This window comes from Sorex fumeus, unplaced genomic scaffold (assembly GCF_029834395.1).
Source record: "Sorex fumeus unplaced genomic scaffold, SorFum_2.1 ptg000061l, whole genome shotgun sequence".
NCBI lineage: Eukaryota > Metazoa > Chordata > Mammalia > Eulipotyphla > Soricidae > Sorex > Sorex fumeus.
The window spans coordinates 2,237,641-2,253,316 of NW_026606118.1; the positions used below are offsets into that span (position 1 = coordinate 2,237,641).

At 54.4% G+C, this 15,676-nt stretch overlaps 1 protein-coding gene across 2 annotated transcripts in view; it reads right to left on the reverse strand.

Annotated features, from left to right (window-relative positions):
- Window positions 1-329: 329 nt before the first annotated feature.
- The window catches only part of PACRG (parkin coregulated), a 418,491-nt gene continuing 403,144 nt past the window's right edge, over window positions 330-15,676 (reverse strand). For both annotated transcript variants that reach the window (XM_056126203.1, XM_056126202.1), the window contains one exon: window positions 330-799. In XM_056126203.1, the coding sequence (XP_055982178.1) occupies window positions 639-799 (161 nt within the window). In that variant the 3' untranslated portion in view covers window positions 330-638. The remainder of the gene's footprint in view (window positions 800-15,676) is intronic.

Sequence of the window (15,676 nt, forward strand, 5' to 3'; positions counted from 1 at the left end):
CTTTGTGGTCTTGTCTGGCTCCATCCCTGGCACCTCAGAAGAAGTGGGCAAGCCCAGCAAATCCAGATCACGGGGCCAGCGGGTAAGTCCGTGCCTACAGGGGGCTCTCAGCAGTGCTGCCAAGGGCTGCGTGTCATTGGGTCTATGCCCCAGGCTGGGCCTGAACATCCGGACACACAGCTCCACATGGCCGCGGCCCGAGCAGGCCTGGGGTGCGGGGTGCCTCCCCCCTCAAGAGCACTGTGGCACTGGCACCCCAAACTCTTCTCTGCCACCCTCTGACCTCACCCTCAGGCAGACAGACACAGGATGCGATTGCTGAGTTGCTTATGAAAATTAGAGTTTTATTGTCTATACAACTGAAGGTTGAACTGGGTCTCCTGCGTCTGTGTGAGCCACATAGAGAAGCAATTCTTCTCTGAGAACAAATAAGCACAGTACACTATTGTAATCTAAGAAACAGGCACTATTTATGGATTTGGAAAGCCTTGTTCTCAATTGGGCTATCAGGCCAATGGTCCAGGGGCCACGATTTCGGCAGCTGGAGAAACGAAAGCCATGGAAGAAGTCACAAACAATGAGACACAGATGACCGGGGCATGCAGGTGGCCTTGCTCTCACGCCAGGCTGGGGCCACGTTAGTTCAGCAAACACGACTCGTAGGTTGGGACCATGTACTTGATGTTGATGAAGGCATCCTCCCCTCCGTAGCGCTCGAAGGCCTCCAGCGTCTCCTGGATCAGGTCGCCGATGTTCTCCCTCTTCTGCTGGCTGTAGTCAATCCCATCTCCGGAATTCACTGGTCCATGCAAACAACAGAGAGGCCGTTACTCTTCTACAGCTCCCCCGGAGCCGGGTATTTCCCCTTCACTTTACTTTAAAAACGACTTTAGGGACAATCTGTGGGCTCTACCGAGCGGTGCTCAGGACTCTGCACTCGGGGATCATGCCTGGCGCTGCTCAGGGGGACCATAGGGGGTGAGGAATCAGACCAGGGTTGGCCCCATGCAAGGCGGGTGCCTTATCTCCTGTGCTGTCTCTCCGGCCCTGCCTTTCACACGACTCCACCTCAGAGTTTGGAGACTGGTCGCCAACACTCCAAATGGACTGAGCACATTGGAGCTTGAGAGCTCAGGGAAGGCCCAGCAGAGCCCAGGGAGGTGGGGCGCATGTGAGAGAGCTCGCGCTGGGCAGTCCCCCTCCTTTCTGCAGGATCCTCAAGACTGGGCCCAGGAGCCCTTCCTGGGGATTCTTGGCCCCCTGGATGGGAGTCCAGAGCGAGGCCCAAGGACTCAGTACTGGGGTTGCCCAGGCCAGCCAGGTGGTGCCCCGGAGTCCACCTGGACTCAGATAAGGAATGTCCTTCGGGGTCTTTGAGTGCCTCAGGGTCCCAGCAAGGCCCGTCCAGAGCTCAGCTGAGGGCCGCCTGATGGTTCCCACCTGTAGGGGAGCAGGTGGGCTGGAGGAATTGGTGTCTCTGGTTGGCTACTGGCTGCTATCTGATTGAGTACTGGCTACAAGTGGGGCAGCTCTGATTGAGCACTGGTTGTCACTGAGTGTCTCTGCTTGGTGACCGCCTATCATCAGGGTGTCTCTGATTGGCTACTGCCCATCAGCTGTATGGTTTCCCCAAGGGGCTCCCATCACTTGCTAGTGCTGGGTCCTATGTCCAGGCAGGAGGGCAGTCCCAGTGGGCTGCCTGGAGGATACAAATAACCCTGAGCCTTACGGAGTCTTGGGGCGACCCTTCAGGTGCATCTCACACTCCCCAAGGGAAGAACTTTTGAGCGTGGGTCTCTGTGGGCTGGTGGCCACGCAGCCTCTGACATTCTGCAGGGCAAAGGACTGTGTGTGTGTGTGTGTGTGTGTGTGTGTGTGTGTGTGTGCCCACTGGCCCACTGAGTGCAGGGGAGCCCGGCCTGGGCAGTGTGGGAGGCCCCCGCCCCATTTGTGCCCAGCAGTGGACATGGTGGCTTCACACTGCCTGAGGCTTGTACAGTGCCTACTGTCCCAGAGGGCGGGTCCTCGCCAGCCCCTGCAGAGTGCCAGGCTCTGGGTAGGCTCACCTCGAGCAGAGCCGAGGGCCGGGAGGATAAGGTGCGCGCTCAGGTTTGGGTCATCTTCACGGGCAAGCAGGCAGGTGGTTGCCAGCGGAAGCTCGTGCTTCAGTCAGACCCCACTTTCAGCCCCCAAGTATTACTCTTACTTAAAAGGTAGACGCAGAAGAGAGAGCGAGGCCTGAGACCTTTCCCCAGCTACTTCTGAAACTCGAGACTAAATGCAAGATGTTCTGAGTGTGGCAATTACAGTCCCGCAGGGCACCGAGAGGCCGTGGCACTGGGCCTCCTCCTGGACTTTCCCAGAGACGGAGCAGAGAAATACGACTGTCTTCTCTCACAGAGAAAATGAATTGTTGCGCTGATGAGTTTTGTGTGCAAGGGGAAAAAGGCAGGCAGGAATGCTGCTTAATGCTCAGACAAAGGGAGGATGACTCATCTGGGGAGAGTGACGATCAATTTTTCCTAACAAATCAACTTAAATGGCTCACAAAGCCCTCGCAGCAAGGGGGCTTTGTTGTCCCCCTTTCTTCTTGGGGGTGGGAGGCACATGCCACTGCCATGCACCATGCAGGGGTTGGGGGTGGGAGACGGAATTAAAGTTAAACTTGATGGACTGAAGTTAACTGACCATCCCCCGGAAGACCCAGGTGCGAGAGCCAGAGCCGGCAAGGCCTTCACAGCCGTCCCTGCTTTAGCGCAGAGAGGAGAAACCCTCTAGACAGACCCGCAGACTTCCTTCTCTGGTGTTCAGAGATTGACTCGGTGGGTCTGAGAAGGGCCAGGGTGCAGGACTGCCCTTGGGGATGAGCAGAGGGGTGCCCGGAGGAGAAGCCAGCAGTGGAGTTTGGAGAGGAGGAGGAGGAGGAGGACTCGGGATGGGGAGCACTCAGGGGTATGTGCTACAAGCAGGACAGAGAGAAGATGCAAAGGATGAGAGTCCCAGCAGGCAGGGAGCCCGGACACTGGTCCTCGCCACGGCAGCAGAGGACTCAGACGGGGCAGGAGGCCCAGGAAGTGGACATGACAGTTCACTCCCAGGATTCCTGTCGGCAGGAAGAGAGTCCAGTTGGCTGGTCTTCATGCCCCATCCCGATTAGCTCCTGGTCCCGGGAGAGGAGACCTGGGCAGAAGGGTGCCCAGGCTCTGTTGGCCTGCGGCCCTCAGAGCTACTGTTCGTGGCTCAGTGGTCAGTGGTGCTGAGTGCACCTGCGGGGGCCCAGTTCCTATGACAGAGATTCAGAAGTTAGCCAAGGAATCGGCCTACTAGTTAAAGGTCAAGAACGGGGCAGGCATATTCCCTCCAGGGGGCGGCGGGGACTGGCAGAGGGGCCTCAAAGGGAGATCTTAACACACCCCCACCGTCCACGGCCTTCTGAAAGGACACAGTGACCGGCTATGTACTGATTTTGATAAAAAACAAAACAAACCTATTCTTACTTAAAAAAAAAATATTTAGCTGTGGGAGTCAGCAGACTGTGTAGCTTTTTGTCTGTTTCTGCACAGTGGCCCATAGAACAGAAGTTGCTTACTCAGATACTGAGTTGGAGTTGGAGTATGTCGGGGTCATGGAATGTGTATTGCTGGGGCAGAAACCAGAAACATGGACAAGGAGGAACACCCCCCCCCCCCCCCACCTCCCACCGCTGGCCCCAGGGCGCCATGTCCTTCCCTGCTGCACTTGGCTCTTGGGTCTCCCTTCCAGAACGGCTATGGTTTCCTCGGGCCTTGGGGCCCAGCCGGGCTTGAGCTCACTATCAGGAATGCAGACAACTTGCTCCTGCGCTAGTCAGGCTAGGAGGCTTCAAGGAAAAGAGCCCGGCCAGATGGTTATTCACAATTGTCAATTCTGATTAGGAAGACGGCATTTCAATTTAGGAAGTTAGGAATCTATTTTATGTCCAGCAGCTAGAAAGATCTATTGATGATGGAAAAGATATGTTTTATTTATACCCAAATAAACAGGACGGTGACACAAGTTTGAAGCAGATTTTGCATTCTGAAGGGACGGGAAGCAAGACCAGAGAGGATTCATCTTTCTGCCCAGTGATTCTTGCCTGCAGAAGGCAGTTTCTGGCATGGAATTATTGTAAGAGCATTGATTGCTTTGCGCTGTTGGTTTCTCTTGTTTTTGTTTTGGGGCCATACCCGGTGGAGCATGAGGGCGACCCCCAGCTCAGTGCTCCCTCCCGTCTCTGTGGCTGGGGGACCATGCAGTGCCAGGGCTCACGTTCAGGCCTCCTGCACGCCAAGCACGTACTGCAGCCCTCGGAGCTGCCTCCCTGGCTGGGACGTGCTGGATTTTGAAATCACGTCGGTGGTATGTTTAGGCACAGACATTGTTGTGCTCTGTCAAAATCTCTTCAACCTTGGATACTTTCTCTTTTGCATCAGCTTCTTGGTTAGGATGTGTACAGGTCCCATGTACAGATCCCATGTGCATATCCCAAGCACATATCCCATGTACAGATTCCATGCTCCAAGCCTATGTATACATCCCATGTACAGATCCCCAGTGCAGATCATATGTAGAGCTCCTGTGTACATATCCCATGCACATATCCCATGTACAGATGCCCACTCCAGATCCCAGGTACAGTTCCCGGGTGCAGAGCCAGCTGTGGCTGGTAGCAACAGTCTTGGATTCTGCCTGGGAGGCTCTTTCCCACCCCCGTGCCAACAAGGGGTCGCCCTCCCCTACCACCACCTGGGGTTCCATGTGGTCCCTGTCCGTGGCACAGAGTGGTCTGCCATGCAGGACACAGAGACACTCTGCCACAGACATGGATATCAAGAGCAGTGTTTGCAGACCGGTGTCAGGTGCTCGTGGCATTGTTTACTGCCTCCGGTTCGCTTCTTTCTCTTTCCACTAAAGGGGAAATAACATCAAAGACGGGAAGACGGTCAAGCCAGAGAAAGGACAAACGCGGGGGCCCGGGTGAGGTCCTCCTGCGCTGGTACTGGGTGATCCCGACAGCAAGGAGGGCTGTGGGGATGCGGGAGTGGGGTGGGGTGGGGGGGTCATTGGTCGTTGCTCTGGAATGTTCTCTCCAACGGGTGGGACTGCGGAGAGCAGCTGAAAGGAGCCCATGTGTGGGGTGGGGTGGGGTGGGGACTTGGCACCGCCTCCTGTCCGCTTGGTCCCGTGGAAACTGTCTCTGCAGCACAGAGGACAGCCAGAACCAGTGTTGGGCAGCTGTGGAGTGTGTGTGTGGAGGGATAAAATCAGCGGACTTGGTGCGGTATTCGGGCATGGGCAGGGTGGGGCGGGGCGGGGCCTCAGTCTGCCCTGCCTGCCCTGGGGAGAAACCGGCCTGCCCGTGGAGACTGGGCAGTCACCTCCACACCCCTGAGGAGCACTAACAAAAGACTAGTGGAAATCAGGTGAAGAAAACTAATCTTTCTGCATCAGGAACTCATATCTGTTTTACCTTTGGTGGTTGTTTTCTTTTTGGTCTCTCAAACACTAAAATTAAAAAAAAAAAAAAACACGTTCAAGTACTCTAAGAACCGGGGGAAGAAGTCCTGCCTGTCCAGGCTTCTGCCTTTTTGTGGGATCGGCCTCGGCCCCTGTTGGCCGTCACCCCCGAGCCTGGGGGCAGTGTCTGGACCCCAGGAGGTGACCTGTGGGTGGCTCAACCAGGCTCACTTCCGGCGGGTGACGCAGACTGCTGTTCCCAGTGGGATTTAGCAGGCCTGGCTCTTAGGGGGCCCAGAAGACCCCATCTGCATCTAGGGGTATTTAAGCAAAGGTGTCAGTTGTACTGAAATAAAACCGAGACTTTCCAAAAGAGATTTATGAAACCATAAGAAGACAGCTCACCAGGGCCAGGCAGAGTCTGGGGGAAGGAGCTGGCCTGGGTGTGCTGACCCTGCTCCGGTCCCAGCACGTCCAGAGGAATCCCTAAGTGCAGAGCCAGGAGGGGTAAGCCCTGAGCACTGCTGGGTATTGCTCCAAAACCCAAACGCACACACAGACACACAGACACACGCACACACAGACACACACACACATGCACAGACACACGTACGTGCGTGTGCGCGCTCATAATATTTCTGAATTTTGAAGTGATTGCTGTTGAATTTCTTTTTAACCTAAATGAAGATGAAAAGAAATGAGAAGTCCAGACGAATTTCAAAATGACTGCTCTTGAATTGGCTTCTTTTTAACCTGGACAAAGATGGGAAGAAATGGGAGCTACAGGTATATTTTCTCTTCTAAGATGGCTCCAGTTTTAAGCCCTAGACCTTGATGGAGTTGTCAACATTTGTTTTGCCAGAAATAGCCGTTTACTGGGGGGTTTGCTTGGACTTAATTTACTTTCTAGGAATAGCATGTATCAGAATAAAAGGGCTTTCTTCCCTGGTGTTGGCAGAACCACGGTGAGAACAGCCACGAGTTCCCTTCCGCTCCTTCCTGGCCTGGAGAGTCTGGAGGAGAGTGGCGAAAGCAAGGAAGCCTCATCCACCTTTTCTACATTCAACTAGAGAGGCGGCTCTGGGGGAGGGGTGTATTTGGAGGCACTCCGGAGGGAAGCGCTCGACCCATTTTGCAGTTTTATTTTACTTAGACTTTTAATTTTGTATTTACATTTTTTAAAAAAAATTTTTGTTAGTGAAACACCATGAGGTACTTATTTAGTTTGGCTTCCAGGGTCACACCTGGAACTTATTCCTAGCTCTTTGCTCAGGGATCACTCTTGGCAGTGCTTGGGGGACCCTCTGGTACTGGGGTCAGACTGGGGTTGGCTGCATGTGAGGCAAGTATCATACCCACTGTCCATCTCTCCACTCCCTTCTTACTTCATTTTTAAGCTCAGCTATGTTTGAGGAAACTGATTTTTTTCCCTTTTTACCAAAAGACGTGTAGCCCTCCCCCCCTTTGGTAATTCCTGGTGTTTGGGGGCTTGGAACACCCGAGATGCCTCTTCCTTGGTGGACTACACATTCTCTGGGAAAACGACGGTTTTTCCATGAGCCCTGCAGTCGGCCGGATATTCGGAGTCTTGTGAGTCCAAGTTTCAGTGGTTCTGAAACCAAAGATCTGACCACGACAGCCTCTGACCTGTCAGGGATGCCCCAGGGCTTCAACGCTTGGAGTCTTTCAGATCTTGTTGACGTTAATGAAATTCACAGGATTTCTCCCCTCTGAAGAGAAACGCTTTGAAGCGAGCCCTGACTCCCAGCTGGGGCCGTCTTCCTGACACTGGGGCTGGGTGACAACTCAGGGCCACGCGCCGTCGTCATGTCGCAAGCTCTAGGAGAGGTTGGCACTCTCTGAACCGGGTGAGGCCCAACACATCACGCAGCTTGGCCCAACTCTCAAGCAAATATTGAAATTTTCCTTCAGGTAAACGATGAAAATTTCAACCCACTGCTCTTTTATGGTAGCAGTCCAGTGGAATTATTCCCCTAGAAATCAGCAGTGAACGTGTTGGGGGGTTGAATAGCGGAAGTCAGAGCAAATCCTCGCAAGGTAATTTTTCAAAACTGCAGCCAGTGCTTAACTGTGGAAGGTGACTTAATACCCCCTAATCTCAGTTCCCTCCCCGGGACCCGCAAGGGAATGAACTATGAATGATATCTGGTTGCTCCCTAGTCTAACATTACATTTTATAATCTTATAATTTTGTAACAGCTTTGAGAAATGATAGCGATGTAATGGGTCCATTGTATTCCAACTGCAAAGATGACCACACACACAACAAAAATTAAAACAAAAAAACAAAAACTCTGTAATCTTTTAAAAAGAAAACAGACCCCACTGGCCTTAGATTCGGCTTTATCATCAAGTTCTGAGAAAACCTTGAAAGGACCAAATGTTCATCTAATGACTTCTACTCAAGAAAGAGAACATCGGGGCTGGAGAGAGAACAGCAGGTTCTGAGTGCAGAACCAGGAGTAGCCCCTGAGCATCACAAGGTGTGGCCCCAAACCATGGGCTCTATGGTTTAGAGAAAGAGGGCTCTATCAAACACTCAAGCTGCTTGTTGATACTCCCCGCTAAGTGACCCAGGCTGCCCTGCTGGTCTAGATTTTCATTTCTTTTCCTTCTTTCTGGTTTTTGAGCCACACCTGGTGGTGCTCAGAGATCACTCCGAATGGGCTTGGGGACCACATGGGATGCCGGGGCTAGAACACAGCCTGACTGCATGTAAGGCCAGTGCTCCAGCCGCTGTTGTAGTGCTCCAGGCCCTCTGGATGACTTAGGATAAAGACTCACTCCATCGTCTGCTTGCTTCTGTTGTCTGCATTCAAGACTAGAGAAAGGCAGGGTTGGATGAAGTCTGAGAGCCGTTCTGAGATGAGTTCCCTGAGGTATCGCGGGAGAATCCTGACTGTAAACTTAGTGGGCAGGGAATTAAGTGGAGTTCAGGTGCATGACGGAAAAGCTCGTCTCTGTTCCTACTGATTCAAAGGACCGGCTGTCCCTCAAGGAGGCGAATCCCCACGACCGCGCCCTGTCCCCGCTGCCTTGGGACGGAGAAGAGCAAGCTCAGTCACGCGGGAACACCAGCAGCAGCCCTGGGCAGAGGGGAGAATGAGTCTGTGAGGGGCGGAAACGGAGTGGTTGTGCCGGTTACAGAGAAAGAGGGATGGGGTGAGCCTGAGAGACCCCGAGACTGAGGCCTGGCCCGGGGTCAGCATGGGCTGGCGTCAGGGGCAGAGACGCTCCCTCCTTTCTGACGAGAAAGCCTCCATCCCCCAGAGAAGGTGCATCCCAGGACAGGCACGAGTGGAAAACGGGGGTGACTGAGAACCAAGCTTGCACGAGGCTGTCCGCTGTGCTATCACTCCGGCCCCAGGAAGGTCACAACTCCACTGCCCTCCCCGGGGACCGTGGGGGAAGGAGTGGCCCCTGTGGGCTCCCCAGCTTGTGAGGCACTGGCCGTCCTGAGAGTGGCACTGGCCGGCATCCAGGCTGTGCCGGGGAAGGCTCGTGGGGGGGCCCCTGTCCTCAGGCCTGGCACAGCGCCCGCCACCCCCTCTGCTGCCGGCTGCCCCTTGGGTCTCGCCCCCAGAGACCCTCCCCTTGGGCCTGGCCGGTGCCAACTCCACTGGGCCTCGGAGTCGAGTCAACTGGGACAAATGTCCTGGCAGAGACGGGACAGCCAGCGCGTGACCACTTCTGCAAGAGCTACGGGCATGTCATGGGTCACCGTTCCAGGGAGCCCCCAACCCAAATGCTGGGTCCTGGACCTCAAGGGTGTGGCTGGATTGGGGGGCAGCGGGGTTGGGGGGACGGAGGGGGACGAGGGGTGGGATGGGGACTTGCACCCAGGCTGTCACCAGTCCAGGGCTCTGGGGCAAGAAAGCTGAAGGACACTCTGGGTTCTGGGGTTCCACGCTCGGTTCCGTGCAGAGGGCAGCGGGCAGCGCTCCCGAGGACAGCACCACGGAGCCAGGTGGCAGCCAGTGCCAGGCAGTGGGCGGGGCAGACTGGGCATGCGACACCTCGGGCGGCGGGTGCTGGGGAAGCCACAGGCGCACAACCACTCCCCGGGAGGGACGCTCGTCCTTGGCGTGGGGCTATGCTCACCACACGGGGCCACCTGTGGGGACGTCCCCCCCCCCCCAGCTGGCCTGAGCGGTGCCCTGACTGAGCTCTCCCCGGCAGTAGGGGGCGCTAGACCTGGACTCTCGGTCTAAGTCGGGATCCACCACAGCCCACCCTCGGCCTTGGTGCATTATGGCCTTGAGACGGTTCCTGGAAGTGAGGTCACTGCCGCAAGGAACAGGAGTAGTTGCCAGGGAAAGGCCACAACTGATCTCAGACGGGGGATGCCGGTTTACCAGCTGCCGGCAACAGCCGGGCCGGCCTGTGGCACCTCTGCCCTGGCGTGATCATTAGAGTCTGTTTCTAACCCGGCACATACAAGGTGTCGCTTCCAGGTGACCCTGGCTGGCCGCACCCCGCCCCCAAGCCCCCCACGGAGGGGTGATCCTTTCCACTCCCTCCCCACCCCCATCCGACGGGGCCATCCTTTAGCCTGTTCCGCGCCTGGGTGAGTCTCTCACCAAGAAGCAGCCTGTGGACAGCCGGGCGGGACCAGCGGCCGGGCCAGCCTCTGAGGGAAATGCTTTGAGTGCCGCACTCACACCTCTGTGACCCACCCCGTGAGCTATTTCAGAGAATAGGAGATGGTGCCAAAGAGTCGCTCAGGTCCGAGATACGCCCAGCCTCGTGGCACCAGGAATCAAGTCTTCAGAGGGACTCTGAGGTGGGGATGGACGAGCACAGCAGCCTGGGTGAGGGCCACGGGGTTGAGCTGGTGGGCAACTCGTTTCCCGCCAGACCCTCCCGACACCTTTGCTTTCCTTGGCTGGGGTGGCCCTGGCCACTGGCTTCTAGGTCATTCTATGAAGGACATGCTCAGTGACCGAGCGGACCGAGCTTAGCCATGATCTCTGTTTGGCTTTTGTCTGTGGGTCAGCAGCCGGTGGTGCTCAGGGCTGCCCCTCGCTCGGTGCTTGGGAATCTCTCCTGGGGGTGCTCAGGGAACTTCGGGGTGCGGGAGACTTAACCCCTGCATGCAGGGGGCACGGCCTCCCTATTGGGCTCTCCCCTGCCCCAGTAACGTCCTCTGCCCCCCCCCTTAATTGTTATCAGTGAAACTCCATGGGGTACAGTTGTAGACTTACAAGTTTTTGTGCTTGGGTTCCAGTTATACAATGATCGAGCACCCAACCCTCTACCAGTGCCCATTCTCCACAACTAATGATCCCAGTATCCCTCCCACCCCCCATCCCCCCATCCCACCCATCCCACCCTGCCTCTGTGGCAGGGCATTCCCCCTTGTTCTCTCCTTTTGGTTGCTGAGGTTTGCAAAAGAGGCATTGTGTGGCAATCATGTTCGGTCTATAGTCTACTTTCGGCATGCATCCCCCATCCTGGGAGGATCCTCCCAACACCCTTTACTTGGTACTCCCTTCTCTATCTGAGGGTCTGGAGCGATAGCACAGTGGTAGGGCATTTGCCTTGCGCGCAGCCAGCCCGGCCGAGCCGGGTTCGATTCCTCCGCCCCTCTCGGAGAGCCTGGCAAGCTACTGAGAGTATCTCGCCCGCACGGCAGAGCCTGGCAAGCTCCCTGTAACGTATTCACATCACATGCCAAACACAGTAACAACAAGTCTCAAAATGGAGTCATTCTTGGGCCCGCTCGAGCAAATTGATGAACAATGGGGGGACAGTGTTTTGTTTTTTTGTTTTTTTTTTCTCTATCTGAGCTGCCTTTTCCCCTAGCGTGTGCGGCTGGCCTCCAAGCCATGGAGTGAACCTCCTGGTACTAATCTCGGCCATTCTTGGGTGTTAGTCTCCTATTTTGTTACTTTATGTTCCCCAGATGAATGCAATCTTTCTATGCCTCTCCCTCTCTCACGACTTTGCGTCATCTTTAGATGACGGCGTCTGCAGAGGGGCTTCGGACAGAAGCCGAGCTGCCCTTGTCGGCCCCCTCCCTCGCACCCAGCCAGCCAGCTCCTATCGGGGTGCGTGAACAGTCCTGGGCCCGGGACGTGACAGTGGCCATGCTCTGGGAGGCCCAGGCTGGGCCCGGGGAGAGGGGACGGCCCAGGGGGTGCAGACATGAGCCAGTGGGCGGCCGGCGAGCCGAGCCAGAGCGTCTGTTCTGGGTGAAGGTTAAGAGACCAGGAGCGGCGGAAACTCAAGTCACCGTTGATCTCCAGGGTCAGACAGTGCCGACAGCTGCAACTCAAGCCTCCTTAGGAAGCGGGCCAGCAACCTTCGCCCTGACCTCGGGCCCCGCACAAGCTACCCGGTTGGCCGTGTCAGTTCTGGGCCCAGATCAGGCCAACTCGCCCTCTTGGGCGACAAACAGGAGGAGCTGGCTCAGCACGGACACAAGCCTGCAGCCTTGAGGGGGGTTTTGGGTGACACACAAAAGGCTTCGGGGTTTCCGATTTGCAAGACCAGGCGCAAAGGTTTCAGTACCAGTGGGCATCGGTTCTGAATGCCGGGGATTGTTATCTTTTCTTTTCCTTTCTCTTTCTTTCTTTCTTTCTTTCTTTCTTTCTTTCTTTCTTTCTCTCTCTCTCTCTCTCTCTCTCTCTCTTTCTTTCCCTTCCTTCCTTCCTTCCTTCCTTCCTTCCTTCCTTCCTTCCTTCCTTCCTCCCTCCTTCCCTCCCTCCCTCCCTCCCTCCCTCCCTCTCTCTCTCTCTCTCTTTCTGTGTGTGTGTGTGTGTGTGTGTGTGTGTGTGTGTGCATGGGTGTAGTGCCAGTCTACTCGAAGACCTAACGGTGTCAGGCAGGAAAGAGCCGGCAGCTTACAGGGATCAATGTGACGCAGCTAAAGAGCTTCTTCCTGTTGCAGAGCTACTGGCAGGGCTGACGACTACCCTGAGAGGTGAGACAAGAAGCATGAAACGCAGCCCAGCTGCTAGCGCCGGCCCCGGCGAGGCGAGGTTCTCTGCCGCCGCCAGCAAACCCGGATCCCATCGGGAAAGCAAACACACCCCACGGCCACACCCCACGCGGGGGCCGTGCACAGACCCCCACGGGGGTAGATGAAACTGCTCACTTCCTCAGGTCCTGAGGGCCTGTCATGCCCGGCCCCTTGCAGGCTGGCACCAGGCCCTGGGTGGGCATCTCTCCGCTCTCCTCAGGGGCCCGAGAGCTCCCAGGCGGCGGCTGGACCCTGGGGTTCTCAGAAGTCTTCGGTCTACCTGGGATGGTCACTGGGTGGGGCGGTCAGGGGCTGCTGCATCCCCTTTCCCCTTCTTGTTAGCAAACTCCCCCGAGCACAGCAGCTGGACAGGAGAGGACCAGGGTTCAGGCCGCTCTTGCTGCGGTTTCTCCTGGACATTGACAGCGTCCTGCCAGTCAGCAGGGGGCAGACACAGTCCCAGCGACTCCTGAGCCCAGGGCCCCGGGAGTGCTGCTGTTCCCCACCTGGCCCCGCTCTGCAGGCCCGAGAGCGGGTCGAGCCTGGGAGACAGAGCACTGGAGTCGCCGGCTGTCCCCGGTGTCCTTGGACCCCACCGGCCTGATCTGACCCAAGGCACGCTCGGCCCTCGCACTGCTCGGGGTGGCTGCACCCCTCCCTCCGCACGACCAAGTAATGCGTGTGGCGTGGACTGGACCTCAGCTCTGCCCACACTGGACCTGGGCTCGGTCCACTCTGGACCCGGGCTTGGTTCCCACGGCCCCTGGCTCTTCCCGTAACGATGGCGCCCACTGACCCCTTTTCCAAAACCAGCCAAACAAGCAAACCGCTCAGTTACACCCCGCCCAGAACCTGCCTCCCTGCAGAAGGTGCTCCCACTGCATGTGACGCTCCTCCCGCCCCCGCCGTCCTTCCAGGGAACACTGAGCTATCCCTGCCCACTGTCGCTCCCGGGGACTTGGGGTCCATGGCCCAATCCAGCCAGTCCTCAGGCGTGTCTCATAGCCGCCCTCATCACCTGATTTTATTAAAAAAATAAATAAAAGATTTATTTGGATTTTGAGTTTCTACCATGCATACAAATAAAATGATTTTATTTGGATTCCTGATTCTGTGTGCAGAGATCACTCCCGGCTCTGTGCTCAGGCCTCACTCCTGGCTCTGTGCTCGAGGTTCACTCCTGGCTCTGTGCTCGAGGTTCACTCCTGGCTCTGTGCTCAGGGCTGACTCTTGGCTTTGTGCTCAGGGCTGACTTGGCTTTGTGCTCAGGGCTCACTCCCAGCTCTGTCCTTGGGGATCACTCCTTACTCTGTGCTCAGGGCTGACTCCCGGCCTCCCGGCTCTGTGCTCAGGGCTGATTCCTGGCTCTGTGCTCAGGGCTCACTCCCATCTCTGTGCTCGGGGATCACTCCTGGTGATTCTCACAGTGCGGTGGTCAAACCCAGGAGAGCTCTACGTGAGGCAAGTGACTTAGCCTCTGCATTCTCTCTCTCTGGCTGCCTTATCACTTCAGGAGGAGGGTGGCCTAATTTCTGTGTTTTTTGTCTTAAGAACTGATCTTTCCGGATCCAAGAAAAACTAAGGTAAGAGAGAAGTGGAAACCGGTGAAACCCGAGTGCATTTCAGAAGTTCTGAAGTCTAGTAGCTACAATACCAGGAAACATTGTTTCATCTTCAAGCTGATGTCATTGCCCGTTTTCAGCCATTTCTGACTTTCCAAAATATTTGTTTCATGTGGTTTAATCTGAATTTCAATTCATTTTTAAATGAGGAATCATTCACATTCTATTAGATTTAGTCATACGGCACATAATGACTCAATATTTGCGCATGGTGAGAGATGATTGCCCTAGAAAGTCTAGTCTCTTTTTTTTTTTCTCATGATGGAAACTTTTAAGATCCATTCCAATAACAACTTTCTAATACGTGATTCAGTGTAATTAGCTAGAGTCTCCATGCTGTGTAGTACCATCCCAGGACTCACTTATTCTATAAGCTGGAAGTTTCTACCATATATTTTATTCTTACTATGTAGAAAAGATTTCCACGAAGATTCTTATCAGAGGCGCGACATGTCCTAAGCATTCTGGTGTACCTTTAGCTTATTCAAATTAATTCTCAACAACTTGTGAGATTTGAAAAGCCATAATCCACAGTTTTGCAGACGAGGAGCAAAGTGATACAGGGAAAATCTGGGTGACTTCTAAGTATAAAATTTTAGTCACTAGCTGCAAAATAACCCAATGATTTTATGAACAGTTTGACCAAGACACTCAGTTCTGATACTCATAAAAACAAAATAACATTTAAAAAATCATATTAAACAACTTATTATTATTATTTTTTTTAATGTAGGAGTACTGCTATTTATTCAGCCACTGATTAGCTGATTGAATTGGGCATGAACTCCACCTTACTTTTTTTCATAATTTTAATTATTTATTTGTTTTTCTTCTTATATTTATTTATAAATATAAGAATCACCGTGGGAAAAGTTACAAAGCTTTCAGGTTTAAGTCTCGGCCATGCAATGATCAAACACCTCTCCCTTCACCAGTACTCATTTTTTCACCACCAAGAACCCCAATATACCCCCCTCCCACCCCTCCCAATGCCTGTGAGGCAGATGATTTCCACTTACCTATTCTCTACATTGATTACATTCATTATTTCGATAAAAGATGCATCATTATTGTTTAGAATTCCCCCCCCCCCAACAATCAGAATTGCTGAAAAGGCATTGTGAAATACTTTGTTAAACAACTTATTAATAATGACTATTCCTTAAATAAAAACTGGTTTTCCCCTACAGAGAGGTCTGCTTTTGGAATCATCTATGAAATCAATTATATGCAAAGTATAAGTTTGAAACAGTATGGTCTGTAAACACAAGGAAAGAGACTTTGCAAAAAATCGCTGTGAACAGTGCTCATCCCTGCCCCTTCGGAAAGATTTCCACCCTAGATCCACGTGTACCTATGCATACTGCAGCACTGTTCACCAACGCCAAGATCCCGGAACAACCTGAGTGGTTGACCACAGGTAGTAGATCAGGAAACTTCCTCCGAACCCAGCAGAAGCCTGCTCTGCTGTAAGGAAAGACGGAGTCTTGCTACGGGAGGGATGGGACTAGGGTCATGAGAAGGGAGTGAGACAGAGAGGGAGAGAGCTGGCCGGGGGGGGTGCACTTGTGTGCAGCCTCTCAAGAAGGGTTCG